The sequence below is a fragment of the Ptychodera flava genome, chromosome 6, assembly GCF_041260155.1.
Source record: "Ptychodera flava strain L36383 chromosome 6, AS_Pfla_20210202, whole genome shotgun sequence".
Taxonomy (NCBI): Eukaryota; Metazoa; Hemichordata; class Enteropneusta; family Ptychoderidae; genus Ptychodera; species Ptychodera flava.
Window position 1 is genome coordinate 3,561,176 of NC_091933.1, and position 17,252 is coordinate 3,578,427.

Sequence of the window (17,252 nt, forward strand, 5' to 3'; positions counted from 1 at the left end):
TAAGACATATTATATGAGGATTGAAAGCTTGAGGTAAACGTGTTATTTTTTGATGTCAAGAAACATGTGTACCTTCTTGACCTGATCACATTAATTCGCTACAAACAATTCAAGTTCAACCAATCATAGATATTGTTTGGTCCAAGCCCTGTACAGTGAATAATGCCAGGTACATGAATAGTCGACAAAGATAATGAATCATTCGCTTAAAATTTCAACACCTGAACAATGCTTGTTAATACAATTTGCTTAAATTAATACTAATCTACCTTGAATCTTGCACCAATTGCCAAACCACAGTAATGAAAGGGTCAAAGGTGAAAGGTTCAATATCAGGTGTGAACTTAAACCATAGACCCTCGAGGGTCTATGCTTAAACAATGTTGCTAAATGAGATGAAAACCAAATATAACCTTAGTGCGACATACTTTGAGGTTTGCAATTTGTCAGAGAAATGGTTGGTTCATTGGCATATTTCTGGTTGACACCAATCACTATCTCACCACTATTTTTATCAGATAGTACAGATCACAATTGTAAGTTTGATACCAAATATACAAACACATGTGACATTTGCTGCTGCCGACAAAAATACAGGCAAATTTTGCATTTGTTCACAGGTTTTTCATTCCTACAGCTTTGTGGTTGGAACTTTTACATGTAGTTTGTAGTGACACTAATGACATCAGTGATAAAAAAGTACCAATTTCACTATTCTTGCAAGAATAATTTCTGAAAGACTCCTCAATATCTTCAGACGTATACCTTTCGTTGCATACTAATGATGAAATTCATTACAGCTACTGAAGGTAAGCCTCTACAGCACTTAGCCTAGGTTTTAGGTACAAACAAGAGCATGATGATGTTTACAACATAGAATTATTAACTTTTGGTGAGTTAACAACTTCTTTACATGGTGTATGTATTGCATATCAAATCATGAAATATATTAATAACGGTTGGTCAACATGGCAAACTTTAGATAATATCACAATTCTTACAATGAGAATATTTTTATAACAATTAAGAATATGCCAGATGTTCTCCTTGCGGTGTAAAAATAAAAATGTTGTTCAAAAACACATTTAGACAACCTATTTGTTAATCTACCATTTGCATTCCAAAAATATGACGGTAATTTTTGTTTGTATTAGCTAATAGCAAGGCACAGTAAACATGACATGAAAACAGAGGTTTCAAAACAATGATAGTAATTTTATATATTACGATATTCTGCAGGATTTTATCCATGATTAGCACACTGTTGAAATCTGGTGCACATAAATGAAAGATCTGTAGCTTGTACACTAAAAAAAAAATTGACATTGGAAGTAAAATCTCAACAAACCCACATGAGCTGAGAGAATGGTGATTTTTGCCAACATATTTCTGATGTGTATACGTGTGAACATCTGAACAAACATGCTGGAGCAATATTAAATGAAATTAAATGTTTTTGCTCATCTTTGTCAAAAAAGATATAAAATTACTTCTAGGTGGTCACCACTTTGATATCTTTATTTCTTTTCATAAAAAGCCAATATGTAGAATGGTTGCCACGGTAAATGACCCTGTGTGCAGAGACATCCATGGTAGATGGATATAACGGATTTGCAGAAAGTGTTCAGTAAAACTCAACAGAGAGGCATCCGTGTGCCATAGTCATGCGTCAATGCTTGTTTACATGAATCTGTGTTACTGAATGTCGAGCAATAACAGTTCTTGTGAGCTACATACAGGCTGCACTGACCCACTTTATTTAGAGGATCTAATGTAGGCATGTTGGAATATATTGATTTGGTTGAGAAGTCCGAGTACAGCAAATACACACTTGGAATTTGTTTATTGAAACCATGAGCAGACTACATGTAAAAGCAATTTGACATTTTCACCATTTGTGTCCAATAATTAAATTATTTTCAGTGAATGGCAGTCCAGAGTAACTGCAATACACACAAAATCACATGGTAGGCAGTGTTATTGAGCTCCTTATTTATCTTTTTGAATAAACCAATCTGGCAGAGGTAGGTAATTGATAAAATGAATGCACATATCATGAACATGCATTCATGCAAACATACAGCCAATCAAAAGAGGATCTTAAAAAGAACAAGCCAATCAAATCATGCAACACTAAATGCAGATCAAATCAACACATCTTGTTTAACTGGAAACTAACCAAGCCATCAATAATGCCTTTGATGTAAATCAAATGTATTTCTGAGAAATTCAATGTCAATTACGCACTGATCACCTTTGTAAATCTTGGGGAAAATTGCTGAAGAGGTAAAAGATTGTCTAGTCATGGATTGTAGTACAAATTAACAAATATGAACTTTCTGACAAACACTGCAGTTTAGAGGAGAAACTTTCAATCCCTATCAAACACCAATCACCTCAAACACTTGTTCACAGCTGTTTTAATAATGAACTTTGCAACTTTGCTTAAAATGACGTAGCAGGATTTGCTACAGTAGGCTCAGAGATATACATGACAAAAAGTCTCCTCATTGTACTACTGACCAGCAAGACTGGTGATCAACTACTGTGCTGACATATTGAAGTTGTAAACAATGCAAGGAGCACTCTGGAATACATGCCCTGGGAAAGTCTTAAGATGAACACTTGGTGGCGGTACTGCGACGATGCTATCTTGTTGCGCTCAGTCAAGGCAGTGTGTACAGACAAACATCCACATTATGGCGAGATCACTCCTTGTCCTCACTTGAACTCTTGTCCTCACTTGAACTCTTGTCCTCACTTGACTTCACTTAGACGCAGCTCCTCAAATGGGCTTTCACTGGCACTGTTGGATGTCTCAGATCCCATCGTATCCTCCTCATTGCTACCCCCACTCTCTCCTTCTCCTTCTCCCCCAGCTCCACTTGGACCCTTCTGCCTATCTGTAGATGGCCCCTCCTCTTTCCTGTCCCCACTGGCCTTGACATCCATTTTCCGTGGCCTGATGCTCGCTGCCAGTGGAGGATCATCACTCTCATCAGAGGACGACATATCTGATACTTCTGAAACGTAGAACTCATTCTGTCTAGCCAGTGGGCCTATGTAGTAGATGGTATCATTGTCGCAAATTTCCATGAATGGATGGGCGCAAAGTTTTTGTGTCTGTTGATGTTAAGCAAAAGGAAAAGCATGACTGAATCAGATATTAGACTTTCTCGAGATAAATAAGATGCTTAGGTAAAGGCACTGAGAGCTATGACATTGTAAGAGGATTTCAACATACCACTATTAATTATCTTTTGTTTCACAAAAGATTCATTGAGGGTAAGTAAATAACACTACAACATAACTATACACTTGTTCATATGTAAGTTCAAAATTTATAACTACAATATAAGAATGAGATTCGAAATTCAAATTTTATGGAGGGAAGCTTAGCTTCTGAGAAGGGACTGTAATAAACCAGTAAAAAAAAGGATGAAATAAAAAATCACACATGTCAATTACTTGATCATTCAGAAGTCTAAATTACAAACATCAACAGAGATATCCAGGTGGTATCCATCAGTCGCTGTATTCAATCATTGTCTCACATAAATTAATCGGGTCTCCTATTCAGAGATTTCAATGGTCCATAGAAATTAATCATCCTATAACAGACTTTGACAATTCATGAGTTCAATTATCCAATCACAATAATCAAAACATCATATCAACCAATCACAGATGTTGACTGGACACTCTTCAATAATCAAATCACAGGGATTAAAACAGCACACTACGTAATTGTAAACTTCCAATTTGTGACAATTTCGAAATTGAGTCATCCAATCAAGGACTTTAACAGTCCTAGAACCCTATCACCTTATTATAAATTTCTACATATCATACCAGCATTCTTTCCTCTCACCATTCTTTTACCATCTCTACTCACCTTGACATACTCCCTAAGCCTTGGATACACTCTGAAGACTGAAATATAAATTGAAACAACAGAAGTATACGGGAAAGTAGTTTTGACACAGTGGTCGATCTTTGGAAACTTGGCAGTCTTGAACCCTTCACTTTTCATCTTTTCTTCAAGTTCTTTGTCAGGAGTCTCATCCCCCTCAGCAAGGATACAGCCTACAATGTACCTGAGTTCATTTGCTGCCACCTGTTCAAGGAAATAATGAAATTGGACTTCAGTGATGTTGCAAAGTGGTCAAGAAGCTTTGACACTCTGCATCTAAGTATGTAGTTCGAAGATTTTTTTTTGCATGTGAGTGCATAAGTGTCACTGTTTGTGCTTAGTTTAATGTGTCTGCTGCATCAATACATCAGTTTTGCAAATCAGGAAGATAACGCATTCTTAATTTTCGTTCCCAAGGTGCTATTTGTGGACTGGTCACCATTAAAACTCAAAAACAGGGCTATTTTACTTCCTGCATGCCATGCAATAGCCTGACAACAGGAAGGTGCATAAAACACTATCACTTGAATTCTCCTTTAAAATTGCCAACTAATCTTTTGTAACACACTTAATAAATGAATCTTCCAAAAAAGCTTACCAGTAAAAATTGAAATTTACATGGCTTGATTGCAATCTAAAACAATATAAAACATGCAAATCAAAATATGAACTCAAATTGAAGCTGCTCTAATATTCACAGGGTGTTTGTCCAACATGACAAAATCAAGTGAATACTTCATTTGAATGATTCGACAATCAATGATGCCATTGTATAAATCAAGGAGTTGTATGTCAGTGTTTTTTGATGAGAAAGTATCATACAGCATCCGTCACACACAATCTGATAGTGTACAAGATGTGCTGACTGACTGTAACTCTTCCTTTTGCCCAAACTTCCCAAAGCTTGCCCTGGGCAACAAAACTTGATCCGATATGACTGCAAACTACTACCGGTACTTTTTTAAACGATGTGCATGTCGTATTCTACATACGCCATGGAGCATAATGCATTTTGGAATAGATGCAAATAATACTCCGGCAAGGAATTCAGGTAACTGCCACTACTAATATAACAACTGTCAATGACAGTGACAGTGTAGAAACAACAAAAAGATTGACATATTGAAAGACAGGTGACTAGTGCTTTGTCTTCAAAAACCATGATGATGGTCGGGTTACATAATGTAGAAAATGGTTTCCAAGATCTGTTGAGGTGCCTTATTGGAAACGTAAAATTCCTAAATTTTGTTTCATATTTTTTGCCATAATTGACATATCATTGGAGTCTTTAATAAGAGACGGTTACGGTACTTGAATTAAGCATCAACATGACGTCTGCTATCAGTATCTGATGTTCTCCTAGATGGCTACCATTGCTCAGTAGTGAAGCTCTTAAAAATGTACGTGTGGAAAACTTGAACATATTTTCTGAGTGATTGGGGTCCATGATTAGAGGTATGAAATTAACCAGACACTGTCAATAAGTTTGTCAAAAACATTTAGATATTTTTAACAACAAGTGATCAGTCCTTATATGTTGAATATAATTCTTTTGACTCTTAATTGCTAATCGTATGAAAAAATGAATCCCCCTATCCCTGTTTACTGTTTCTTTGCCATGGAGGGGGGGAACAGTCCCCCCCCCCCCCCCCAATTGTGCACAACTGGAGAAGAGGCATGCGTTCTGCTGTGATATGATTAAAAATGACAAAGTTCAATACAGGTCGCAGACCACTTGGTACTTTCACATATTAAACGACATGTACCAGACAACAGAACCAGCTTAGGAGATAGGTCGATAATATGGTAAAAGTTTTGTGAGGGCAGGGAGATTCATTCCCCATATATTTCTGCGACACCTAATTAGAGGGCGCAGTCTGAGACAAACACACTTTCCTTCTTTCTCGAGCCGAGATCGTGTGAAGGTCATGACACAGGCACTGTGTACAGGTGTATGGCACAAATACTTAAAAATATTACAAGGTGCCGTATGGGATAGGAACTATTTTTTTATACTGATGAAGGCGCTCTCATATCTCAGTCTCTTTCTCAGTGCATGCATGCGAGTTACTTTATATTGAACAATTAATGTGTATATTGAACACTCAAAGATTCTGCCGGTGGTTCGAGCACTTGAACTTCGAAATGAACTGTATGACTACAAATAGATATTTGGTCCTCGAAGAACTGCAAAAACCCCGCCGTCATCTTCGGCGCAGTTATTACGAACTGTTTGGCTTCGAACTTCTAAAACCTTCAAACACATTGCATGTACTTACCTCACACGGGGAATCGTAGAAAACCGCAATCGATCTGTGATCAGGAGCTAACTTTACAGTATCGGTAAACAAATCCCCACATTCACTGTATGGGCCTTTACGGTATTTATAAGCGATGTACAAATTTGACACAGGAGGTCTGCCCGCTTTAACATCAACCGAATGGAATAGGCCCGAATACACCACTAGCAAACATAGTGTAAGAAACAGAGCGATGGTGAGAAACACTATTCCCAGCACAATCAGAAACGCCATTTTACCGAATAAGTCTGCGCGTGCGCAAATTAGAAAAAGTGTGTAAGGGTCCTTCTCTCACATTTTACGCATGTAAACTGTAAAAATCGTCCGTACGCGACTTTCAGATTTGAATCAATTCATTAACTGCCGATTTTGTTTGAAATGAAAAAAATGGCCAATCCGCTTCTAAAATGAAACATTCACTCAAAAATGCTTTTGCTTTGTTTTCATTCTTAGAGCCAATTTTTTCTATTTACATTCCTAATGATGCCCCCTAGAGACAAACATTTTCAGTCCCTGCCCTTCACTATTATCATCAGTGACTGGGTAGGGGGTGTCATCATGCAAACTTGCATTCCCAAAGGCGCATGAATATATAAGTACAAAAGGGTAAATTTTCTTGAATATTGTCTGTCACATGGCATGAATTTCTTTGAAGTGTTGTGAGTGAATAAATAAATAAATAAATGAATAAATAAAATATTATGGATGCTATTTTCCTGAAGAATTGCAGAAATAACACTCCGATGCACTCTTTTCCTTGCAATAAGCAACATTTAATGGCAAGAAATGTTCTACTGATAATAAGAATTGTATTACTGTACTGTGAAGAATAAATCTGCACAGAGCTCAGAGTCCGAATCTGACAGCCATTCAGCAAACAACTGTAATTCAGGATAATGACAATCATACAGTTCTCGTTCACAAGAAAAAATAATCATAATCTTAATTCAATGTTCAACTTTGCAATGGTCAGTATTTGAAAACAAAATTTAAAATTTTTCAGTGGAAGAAGTAATCATCTTGCATGGATTGCAAGGGCCCCTAATAGTGAAAATGTGTTTATTATTTTTGCATGTGATAGGACATAGTAAGAGCAAACGTAAACAGATTTGTAAACATAACCCTTGGTTGGGCAATCAAATGTATTTTTCTTTTCATTACTTTGTCTATGAATGTACAGAGTTCCATTATTGCTTTTGTCACGATTTTATGTCAGTGTCAGTGTCATTTCCAAATCAAGGCAGTCTGCATTGTATCAAGTGAACTGATTAAACTGACATACATATCAAGACACTGATTCACTAGAAAGTCGCACAGGAGCATTTCAGATGACCCCCCTCAGAGTCTCCTCTTTAAGGAGAACAATGTGAAGAAGGTAGTGTATATTTACATATTGGCATTTTACATACTGTCACATAATGAACATGCATAGTCATCACTACTCAGTGAGGTGGAGGGATGGAGGGACTGACTGAAAACAAGAGAGGCAAAGACTTCTAAACGTCAGAGACATAATCCTTTATTCAAAAGTTGACACTGAATGGATCATCTGAACAAATGCATTGTTTTAGTTAATTCAGTCTTTACAGATTCATAAGAGAGGAGCAAAGGTTTTCACCAAGGATGTTGATTTTCACAACAAAGCTATGACATGCACACAATTTTTTTTTGCTTCAAAGAAACAATCTAAAAAACGAAGACAAAAACTCCTGAATCGAGGGATATCAATTGGCAGATGTAGCAGTCCTGTATCCTATGGGATTCATGACGCCAGGAATAAGTAAATTGGCAAGCATTTGGTTGGGACTCCAAAGTCTTGTGACAATGCATCTAAAAGGTATGACATGACAGTACCCTACTGTACATGTTTCTGTCATTCCTTTGTTTTAAAAAACCCTAATATAAAAATTAACTGACACTTGAAGAAGCCAACAAGAATACTTATCATGACACACTGGGATTCTGTGGTTTAGTTTGCTTTACTTGAAATGTACTGTAAGTCTGTATACCAACTAACTCTTCAACAATCACTATGATGCACACTACATGACCATCACTGCTGAATCTCTCACTGATGTAAATGCTTTTGTTATCTTTGCTCTTTGTTTCAGGCTGCTACACCAAACACAACTTGTTGATCTCAAGGAATGCTCATTCCACTACTTTGCAGATATAATAACATAATGGGTTTTACACCTGCATGGAAAAATGCCTACAATTGACATCAATCATTGTCATAAGATGTCTCCATCTGCATGTTCACGCTATCAATACTCTTTTTCAGCTAGTGTACATTTCAGAACAAGTTTGTGAAGATGTTTCCATCTGATGTCCTGTCTTGAGAAGAAAATATAAAAAAAATGATCCATCCCGTAAAATAACAGCATCGGTGTCCAAATGAAAGAACTAACCACTGTCACTCAAACTGAGGCTAGTCACCATGGTAACAGCTTCAAAAGAAATTAACATCACAAACAGAAATAGACAGATACTGTGGATACATGTAACTTCTGAAGGGCAACTAAAAATAAACCTAATTGATCTACTTTATAAATATGTGTGATCAGCTACAGGTTAATTCCTAGATCAAGAACATATAAATAAATATGGCAGTTTTTTAATTAATTACTTCAAGTTAAATCAAAGTTATATTACATTTGATTCTGTATTTGCAAAGTCATTTTTTTGTGGTTTTATTATCATTTGACAAAAACTAGCAAAGACATCTTGACTACGTGATGGAAATTCCAATATGCTGAGGGAAAAAAAATTTACAAAATGGGCTAAAATAAAAGGCGGCAAATGAAGGAAAGAGAACACGGGGACAAAATTAGATTACCATGCCGAATAATGACAAATATTACAGAAGATAGCAGTTGCATAGAGTGTTCATTGCTTATGAGGTCAAGGTCAAAGTTTGATGGTTTTATTAGACTTTAACATCTTGAAACTATACTGGGAGTGGCCAGTCAAACTGTGCATAGAACCTGCAAAGAACTGTGCTGCAGTTTCAAACAAAGTATCTCTAGAATCATGCAGGATATTCCGGTCGCTGGATAGATTATTTGCCAACATGGACATAAAGACATGAAAAATATTACAATTCCATAAATGAACTCAACCATAGGAAGACTTTCTGTTCTCCCGTGAAATTCAGACCAACTCAGAATGCTTGGATTTCTTTTTCATTTTGCTAGTCATATCATGACATTCCAAGCTATTTCACTACACTTGGCCATGTGGGAGGGCTGATTGGATAGGTGACTACCAGGCAGGTTATGCTCTTTCAGACAATATTTCCCAATTCCATATCAGTCACATGACATATAACTAGCTACATGGTTGGTCAGAATAGTTGGGAGAAAAACAAAGCCCCCCCTCAAGGGAATCACATTTTAAGAACTATTTATGAACTGATCAATTTTTTTTTTTTCAGAAAATGACATGACAAGTATTAACCTGTTCAACATTTGGTTACAGCCACAGGAATAACAAACTGACAATGTATTACCCATGATGCAGTGTGAGTGGTTGTAAGATATCTGTGTTCTGTTGACTTGGAAAGTTACACAACATTGTCTACAGATGATGTGAAATCCTATGTAATCAAATACTGCTAAGCCTGAAAAAATGATGTAGGTATTAATCCAATTTTGGCAAGAAATTGCCTCATGTAGGAGGGCACAGTCCCTTTGGTGAAGGGCTGTGAGAAGATGCATTGCTTCCTTTGTTTATTCGTTGTGCAGGCTTAAAAAACTGAATGAGATGTACCACAGTTTCACACTGGTCAATTCACAGGTGACAATTATTTACTGTGACAGTAGTTTGTCGTACGTGAGGCACAGACTGAAAGCATCAGGCCGTTCCACACAGTCTCAACACAAAATGAAAAACACACCAGCATCCAGCTAACAATACCATATCACTGGTAGAGTTCCAGACACGGGTGTGCATGTCAAAACCAATGACGTTGACGTTCAGAAATGTAACAATTCCATGTATTTAGAGTCTTCCCCATTTCTCATAAAAATATATATTCTGCTTTAGAGTTTAACACTATACAACGAATTGAACATTTGTATTTTCATTGTACAGGTGTGCTTCTTGACACATCTATATACAGACTTCAATGAATTCCTTTGATGGACATTGACACTGAACAGGTGTGAACAGGTATAATTTTCACATGCTTGATGTTGACTCTATGATCAAGAAAATATACCTTTTGAATTTTTTAACAGTAAACCTTATTACTTGCTATGAAATACATGTTTTGGAATGCAATCTTTGAAATCACAGTTTTAAGAATTCTTTCGGACAGGTATTGTCTATTAGTGAACCTATCAGGTTGAATGTGAACACAGTAATTATATAACACTTAAAGAGAATTTATAATTTTTTTGTAACTTTAAAAACGCCTCTGACATTATAGGTGCAACTATTGCTTTGTAGTACTACTGACGGCTAAAAACTGTAAAAAACAAAAGAAAACCTGCTTGAATATATACACCAATCTTTAACTAGTTTATAATAATTCATGGATGCTTTACTACATAGCAAAGGCTAAGGTAGACCTGGGTTATTGAACTTTTCTTACACTGAACAATAAGACAGTAGAGACTTCTACGGAGCCATTTTGTGAATCGTAACTGATAATTTTTAGAATGCTCTGATTTCAAAATAAACTAAACATTTTAAAAATTGAGAACAGTTTGAAAGATATCGGCAGGGTGTAGCATTGCAAACATTAATCTGTAATGACAATGATTATCGACTGACATATCGATTTGAAGTTTTTATTTAATTCAGGAAAACACAGTATTTATTTTCTGGGTTCAATAAGAGCTGACACAAAATTCCAATCACATGTTGGGTATGGACTTTTGGAACTAAAGGGCTGGTTTGGATATATTCCTGTTGCAGAATACAAATACAATACTTACAGACAGCAGAGAAGAAATTTGCATCGATAATCCAAGCTGAATACAAATTTAATGTTACTGTCAATGTTACACATACATATACTTTATTTTGGAACTTTGAAGTCATAACATCATCCTTGACCCAATTCAAATCAAATTAAGTGGGTGTCTTCTCATCTTTGTAAAAATTACACTGGAAAATCTTTGTACCGATCTTCCCATGGGGCAGAGAATGAAAATTTTGTAATACCATAAAGATTCTGTACTGCATTGTTCAGTGAAAGTGTTCAACAGGTTTGTGTCAGAATACATGATAGTGAAGATATTAAAATTTTTTTCTACTTTGCTAAATTTTTAAAAAAGGTAAAATATGGGCAACAAACTCAATGCGGTGACAAAGCGTAAAAACATTTTAAAGTGCTTAAAATCATATCTTTACCCAATCAAAAGAATAACAGCACTATACATGAAGTAGCTCAGGATAAAAACAATCAAGTCAGTCCTTGGCCAAAAAATAGGTTCATGCTTGGTGGTTCTCAGTCCCTGATTTTTCAATTTTTTATTTCTGATTTACTTTTCTCTTTTATTTTTCTTTTTTGGGGTGGGCATTGCACATGTTAACATGATAATACATACATAACAACCAGCTAGTTAACAGGAATGGAAATAGTGAGAAAATTGAGAGTTAATGCTCGGTAAGCCCAATATTTTATGGCCCACAATATCCCTAAATGTGACAACATTTGTAACAAGTGCCAGTGTGTCTGGTTTACCTTGTGAATTCCATGAGAAAAGGCCATTCATGTCAACATACAAGTCACGGCAAATATGACCCACACACCTTGAATATTGTCCAAATTTTAAAAAAAAAAGGCAAGTTCTATTTATAATTTACAAGATTGCCAAATGATCCGTAGAAACGTCTAATCCACTTTCCTATCAAGGTAATCATCACAAAGTCTAAATTCAAGGTGATTTTTTGTCATTTACAATTATCATTATTATTGGTAGGTTTGTCTGGTTTTTTTCTCGTCTCAGCTCAGATTGGAATGTGTTGATAGTAGTCACGCATGGACAGTTAGCAAGTTCCAGGCAAAGTGTGATTCAAGTGAACTCCCTTTCTATGACCAGCATACCGTGTCCTCATCAAGGAGAAGCAGACAAAAATCTCCAGCCCTCCATAGATTCCATGAGGCATTGTTGTCTTGGGTTGCACATTGATACTTGTACAGTCTGTAGATCAACCTCCAAGCAAGCAAGAGAAAAGGGAGTGTAGTACTGTAGTTTGGTGGTGCTAACTCAGTGCTAAAATGAAATTATGTTTCTATCTTGTGTAGGAATAAGCATAATTCACTGGTGAAGTTAATTTGTTGAGTGCTTCTTCTCCATAACCTGAGAAAGTAAGGAAATATATGTATTAGTACTATAAACATACCAGACTATGGACCATTCATGAATTTCTCCGTGTTTGATACAGTAACTATACTAATGCATGTACTCAATTAAAGAGATCACTTGTGACTCATTTTGGCATCAAATTGACAAAGAGGGCACACTGGGCTAGTTAAACCACAGTAACACTAATCACATGGCCTGTTGTCTAGGTTACTACACTTTGTTTACCTGATGCTGGTGATGCTGATTGTCCTCCTCTTTTGATCAATAATTTCACAACTCCACCTCCTCTCTTGATGATGTCAATGGCTTCAGAGTGTTTCATACCAGTTGTTCTATAGCCATTTATCTCCATGATCTGATCCCCAACCTGATGGAAAGTGACAGAAAATATCAATAAGGGCACATCAATCAGATCACCAATACAGGATGCAAATCATTTGACATATGGACTGTTAACCTTGCATTAATGACCAGCAGGCAAAATGTTCTTTTCAAAGAATGTAGATCTTGTCAATAATATGGAGCAAGATGTCAATGTTTCATATCTTAATGATTGCAGCTTCTTGTCCATTTGATGTATCTATTTTACCATCCTCGTTGTAAATCCTAGGTTTCTAACTCAGTCAGGTGGATTTGAACATATCTTACAACAATATGCTCTTCAATATTAATTGCTTTCGGTTGGCAAATAGGATTTGAATACATTTGGTCTTGAGTTTGGATTTTGATTGCTTTACACAGTGATTGAATATACATCAAACTTATGTTTGACCCATCCTACACTGAAAAATAACAACATAGAACTTGAACAAAGTGAAGTTTTCATTATTGCAGAGCATTACTAACAGTTTTTTAATATAGAATAAAAGACTTTCCTGCATAAAAAATATTTTGGGGGCACTGTATTTTTAACAAGATATTTGCACTGCATTTAATCTGATTGACTCACTAGTAATATCTGACTGTACTCATCCAAGTATAGTGCCTTGCTCATGTATAAGCCCCTCCAATACTTTGACAGGATTTTTGAAATTGCTGTACATCCGTACAGGAAAGTGTAATGGTTCTCTTTACAGTTGCTAAAATTACTTTTAGGACCACAAAAAATAGTAAAAGGTGTGAAAACCATGTAACACTGAATTTTGCATGATGGTACTGTAAGGAAAAGGACACATTTTTCCACGACCTTATAATCCTGTGGCCACCATTACCTAATAGATCAAGTTCTACTGTGGTAACTGTTTTGCATTTCTAGGTATGTCCACGATGTTAGTTGTCGATCACTCTCTCAACAAGCGACTTCATTGTTTGAAGTAATTATGTTTTCATCTGTGAAGAGTTTTGACCAGTGACTAATTTCACTCCAAGGCTTTTGTTTTCACAACTTCACAAGATAACAGACTGTTTCATCTTGAAAATCAAGTTTCCCTTGTGTGCAGCCAATGCATTCATGTTCAGTTCACACCATGTACCGGTATGTTCATTGATGCCAATCAACATATATTGTATGAAGACTCTGTTCAAAGCTTTCTTCTGATTTCCATAATTAGCGTAAGTTAAAAGTGTCACTTCTTTAGCCAGGGATTGTGTATTTAGTTTAATTTAGATCGGCAAAATAAAGTACTGTTAACAGTATCAGCTAGGCAAGGAAAACATTGTTGAGTCTTGCTGTCTTTTGGCAATGATTGGCTAGCAATATCAAGGTGACTGATCATGGCATGCCGGTTCATGAGATCATGAGAATACTCAATAAATCTTGTCAGTATTTTTTTTTGTCCATTTACAATGTTTTTTGCACATAAACATACAGGAGACGTTAGAGAGGTGTTCAAAAATTACATTAAATTACGATAAATTAGGCAAGTGTTGCAGGAAAGTGGTTGTTCCAGTACAAGTCTCTCCCCTAGTATAACTGCAGTTTTGTGTTACAAAAGTATGGGTGAGTACAATTTTACCATGATTAACTTTTTACGCAATCATAAAGCCTTACTTTCAAGCATTGAAACAATTACAAGAAAATCCTACAAAATGGACATGAATCTCACACTATGAGAATAACACATTACTAGTAATACTGCTATTGGTTCACTGTCAAAACTATTTTTCATTTGACATACCCTTAATTTAGACTCAGCAGCAGCAGGGCCATCCTCGGCTATCTTCAGTACAAACAGTGGCATGTCATTGAACTCTTTACCTCCGCGAATGCTGAAACCGAAACCTTTTGGTCCTTTGAGCAATTCTACATTGTAGTAATCTAGTGAACTATTAGATTTCTGAAAAAGTAAACACAGAAAATGGAGGGTTAATAGTATGTTTACACAGACATGCTGAAAACTATGAAAACATGGGTGAACCATCTCTTAACGGTCAATCCCAAACTACATATCAGTAATGTAGTATTGTCATCTCTTTGTCAGGTAGTTTTATGAAGATAAATAATTCCAAAATTTGAATTTTCATTGTTGATTTCACATTGAAGAATATAATGAAATTCACTGCATCACTTTTTGTTCATTTAAAATGAGCAAAAGATTTTGGGGATAATATTGATGGTAGAACACACAAGTATGTAGTACATTAATCAAATTTCATTCTCTGTAACCATAAATTTAGTGAGTACATCTATACTTCAAAGGAAACATCCATCTTTTCTGTTGCTATAAAACACAAATGTACATTAAATCAATGACATAGTGAAATGCATTGTTCTAATTACCTGTGCATAAATGCCACGTCTAGTGTGCTTTGGAGAGTATGCTGATTGTTGATAGCCACTGTGTTTGGGTGAATAGTGCACCGGTTGTTGCGCGTTGTGCTTTGGTGACTGATGTGGCTCGTATGCTTTCCTCTGATTTTCTTCCTTTCTCCTGATTTCTGCTTTATGTTTTTCTAAAATTTCCCTCTGCCAAGAATCAGAATAGTTACTCTGCATTCTGGCAGGCGGCGCTGAAGGTAACCTCTCCCGCTGAGCTGGCTCGTTCCGCCTTGGATACATGTCAGTCTGTGTTCTGTTTTGCTGGTCAAAGTCTTTGAAAGTCTGAAAAGCAGGCTGTTGTTGTTGCTGCTGCTGCTGCCGGTACTCGTTGCTACCACGGTGATCAACATTATCATTGAACTGAAAGTAATTATTTGGAGACATAATCTGTTTCTTTCTATCAGCAAGTGATGGTCCATAGAAAGGCTCCCCAACTGGTTGTTTCTGATCAAACCTGTTGTCCTGATTGACAGGTTTCTTGGTGTTCTCCACTGGGGTTGTTGGATTGGATTTCTTATGTAGGCCTGGTGATTTGAGTGCAGACGCTGTGTAGAAACCTTCCCCTAGTCTGAGCTCTTCTGGTCTATCAGTACTATTGGACAGATTTTCAGAGTACCTCCTGTGTGTTCCATACTGAGGGTCTGCTGGCTTTTGTCTATCTCTCTGTGATCTCCTATCCAGGGTTGATCTCCCACCGTAGGTGTCATTGTAGTTCACAGGGGTATTCCTGGCATACACACCACTGCTGTCAGACATTCTAAAATCAAAAGTACCAACATTATTAACATATCATTCATTTTCATTGGCCAGTGTATGGAAATGAATGACACATTAAATCTAATGTACTTGTATGACAACTATAATTCTGTTTCTATTATTGAAATGCAATGAAATGATGTGGCTGGGTGGGGTTGATGTCGTACCAAGCCAAGAAAAGAATACAGGAAAAATAATTTTGCTTGCATAAAATAACAGTATACTGACAAAAATTCAGTCTATTCTTAATTTGATTATGTAGTAGGTTAGTTATGTAATGTAGTATTGGTCCTGTAAAGTGGAACGAAAAAGTATAAGGTCTTAACAACTTAAAGTTCCAACAAGCCAATCACTTTGCCTAGGTTCACAACAAAAACTCTGTAACTACAGTAAAATCAGCAAAGTTGGACCATATTTACAACCTTAGATCTGGTGGTGACTTGACTTGCTTGGCATACTGTGGATTGTTCTGATGGTCGCCGTCATTGATTTGTGCTGGTAAAGCCATCGCATTCAACATGTGTTCAGAACTCTGTGTAAGTAGATGAAAGGAGATAATGGGAAAGAATGTCATCAAGAGAATAAAGCAGTCAGAGTACTTCACAGTAAAGTTTCACTGTTTCTTTGACATATACTGAGCTATGAGTACATCAAAGAATCTTCCGCTTTTATTCCACATTTACATAGGAATTGGAACAGCAAGGATGCTGTGAGCAGATTGCCAGTAGGAAGGTGGGTGTATAGGTGGGGAAAAAAGTTTCCAGACTTTACAATCAAAATTTACTTTCATGGCCCTGCTTGGATGTTTTATAACAGCCTCCAAGACAGGTCAGCAACAATCTATGCACACTGCTGGGGTTGTAATACCTATCACCACATTGTATGCAATTTTAACACAATCATGCCAGTGTTTGTAGACTGTGATTTGCCAATGATTTGGTAAGATTGTCTCTTTGAGAGTTGAGATCATTGAACCAATACGACATCGATACTTACTCTGGGTGATGAGCTGCTTGAAGAAACATCATCTGCAAGATGGGAAAATGTTGAAGCAAGATTAGCTGTTTCAGAAGAGCAAGGTTATATGACTACATGTGTAATTTTGACCCTGAATACTCTGTATGTGGTATAACGTGGTGAACAGGGATCTGAAAAGTGAAATATTTCCCCTCTAGAAAGTATCGTACCTTATTTGTGTGATTATT

At 36.5% G+C, this 17,252-nt stretch overlaps 2 protein-coding genes across 3 annotated transcripts in view; both read right to left on the bottom strand.

Moving 5' to 3' along the window:
- Positions 1 to 2,511: 2,511 nt before the first annotated feature.
- On the bottom strand, positions 2,512 to 6,469 carry LOC139134626 (testis-expressed protein 264 homolog). Its single transcript, XM_070701560.1, has 4 exons — positions 6,193 to 6,469; positions 3,896 to 4,117; positions 2,767 to 3,123; positions 2,512 to 2,732 (listed from the first exon to the last, which is right to left on the bottom strand). Exons 1-4 carry the CDS (start codon positions 6,445 to 6,447, stop codon positions 2,709 to 2,711), a joined length of 858 nt encoding a protein of 285 aa, XP_070557661.1. The 5' UTR covers positions 6,448 to 6,469; the 3' UTR covers positions 2,512 to 2,708.
- Positions 6,470 to 7,716: 1,247 nt separating this feature from the next.
- Positions 7,717 to 17,252, bottom strand: part of LOC139134623 (membrane-associated guanylate kinase, WW and PDZ domain-containing protein 2-like) — a 31,637-nt gene continuing 22,101 nt past the window's right edge. For both annotated transcript variants that reach the window (XM_070701555.1, XM_070701554.1), the window contains 6 exons: positions 17,044 to 17,075; positions 16,470 to 16,579; positions 15,253 to 16,048; positions 14,651 to 14,809; positions 12,759 to 12,900; positions 7,717 to 12,527 (listed from right to left, as the gene is read on the bottom strand). In XM_070701555.1, the coding sequence (XP_070557656.1) occupies positions 12,460 to 12,527; positions 12,759 to 12,900; positions 14,651 to 14,809; positions 15,253 to 16,048; positions 16,470 to 16,579; positions 17,044 to 17,075 (1,307 nt within the window). In that variant the 3' untranslated portion in view covers positions 7,717 to 12,459. The remainder of the gene's footprint in view (positions 12,528 to 12,758; positions 12,901 to 14,650; positions 14,810 to 15,252; positions 16,049 to 16,469; positions 16,580 to 17,043; positions 17,076 to 17,252) is intronic.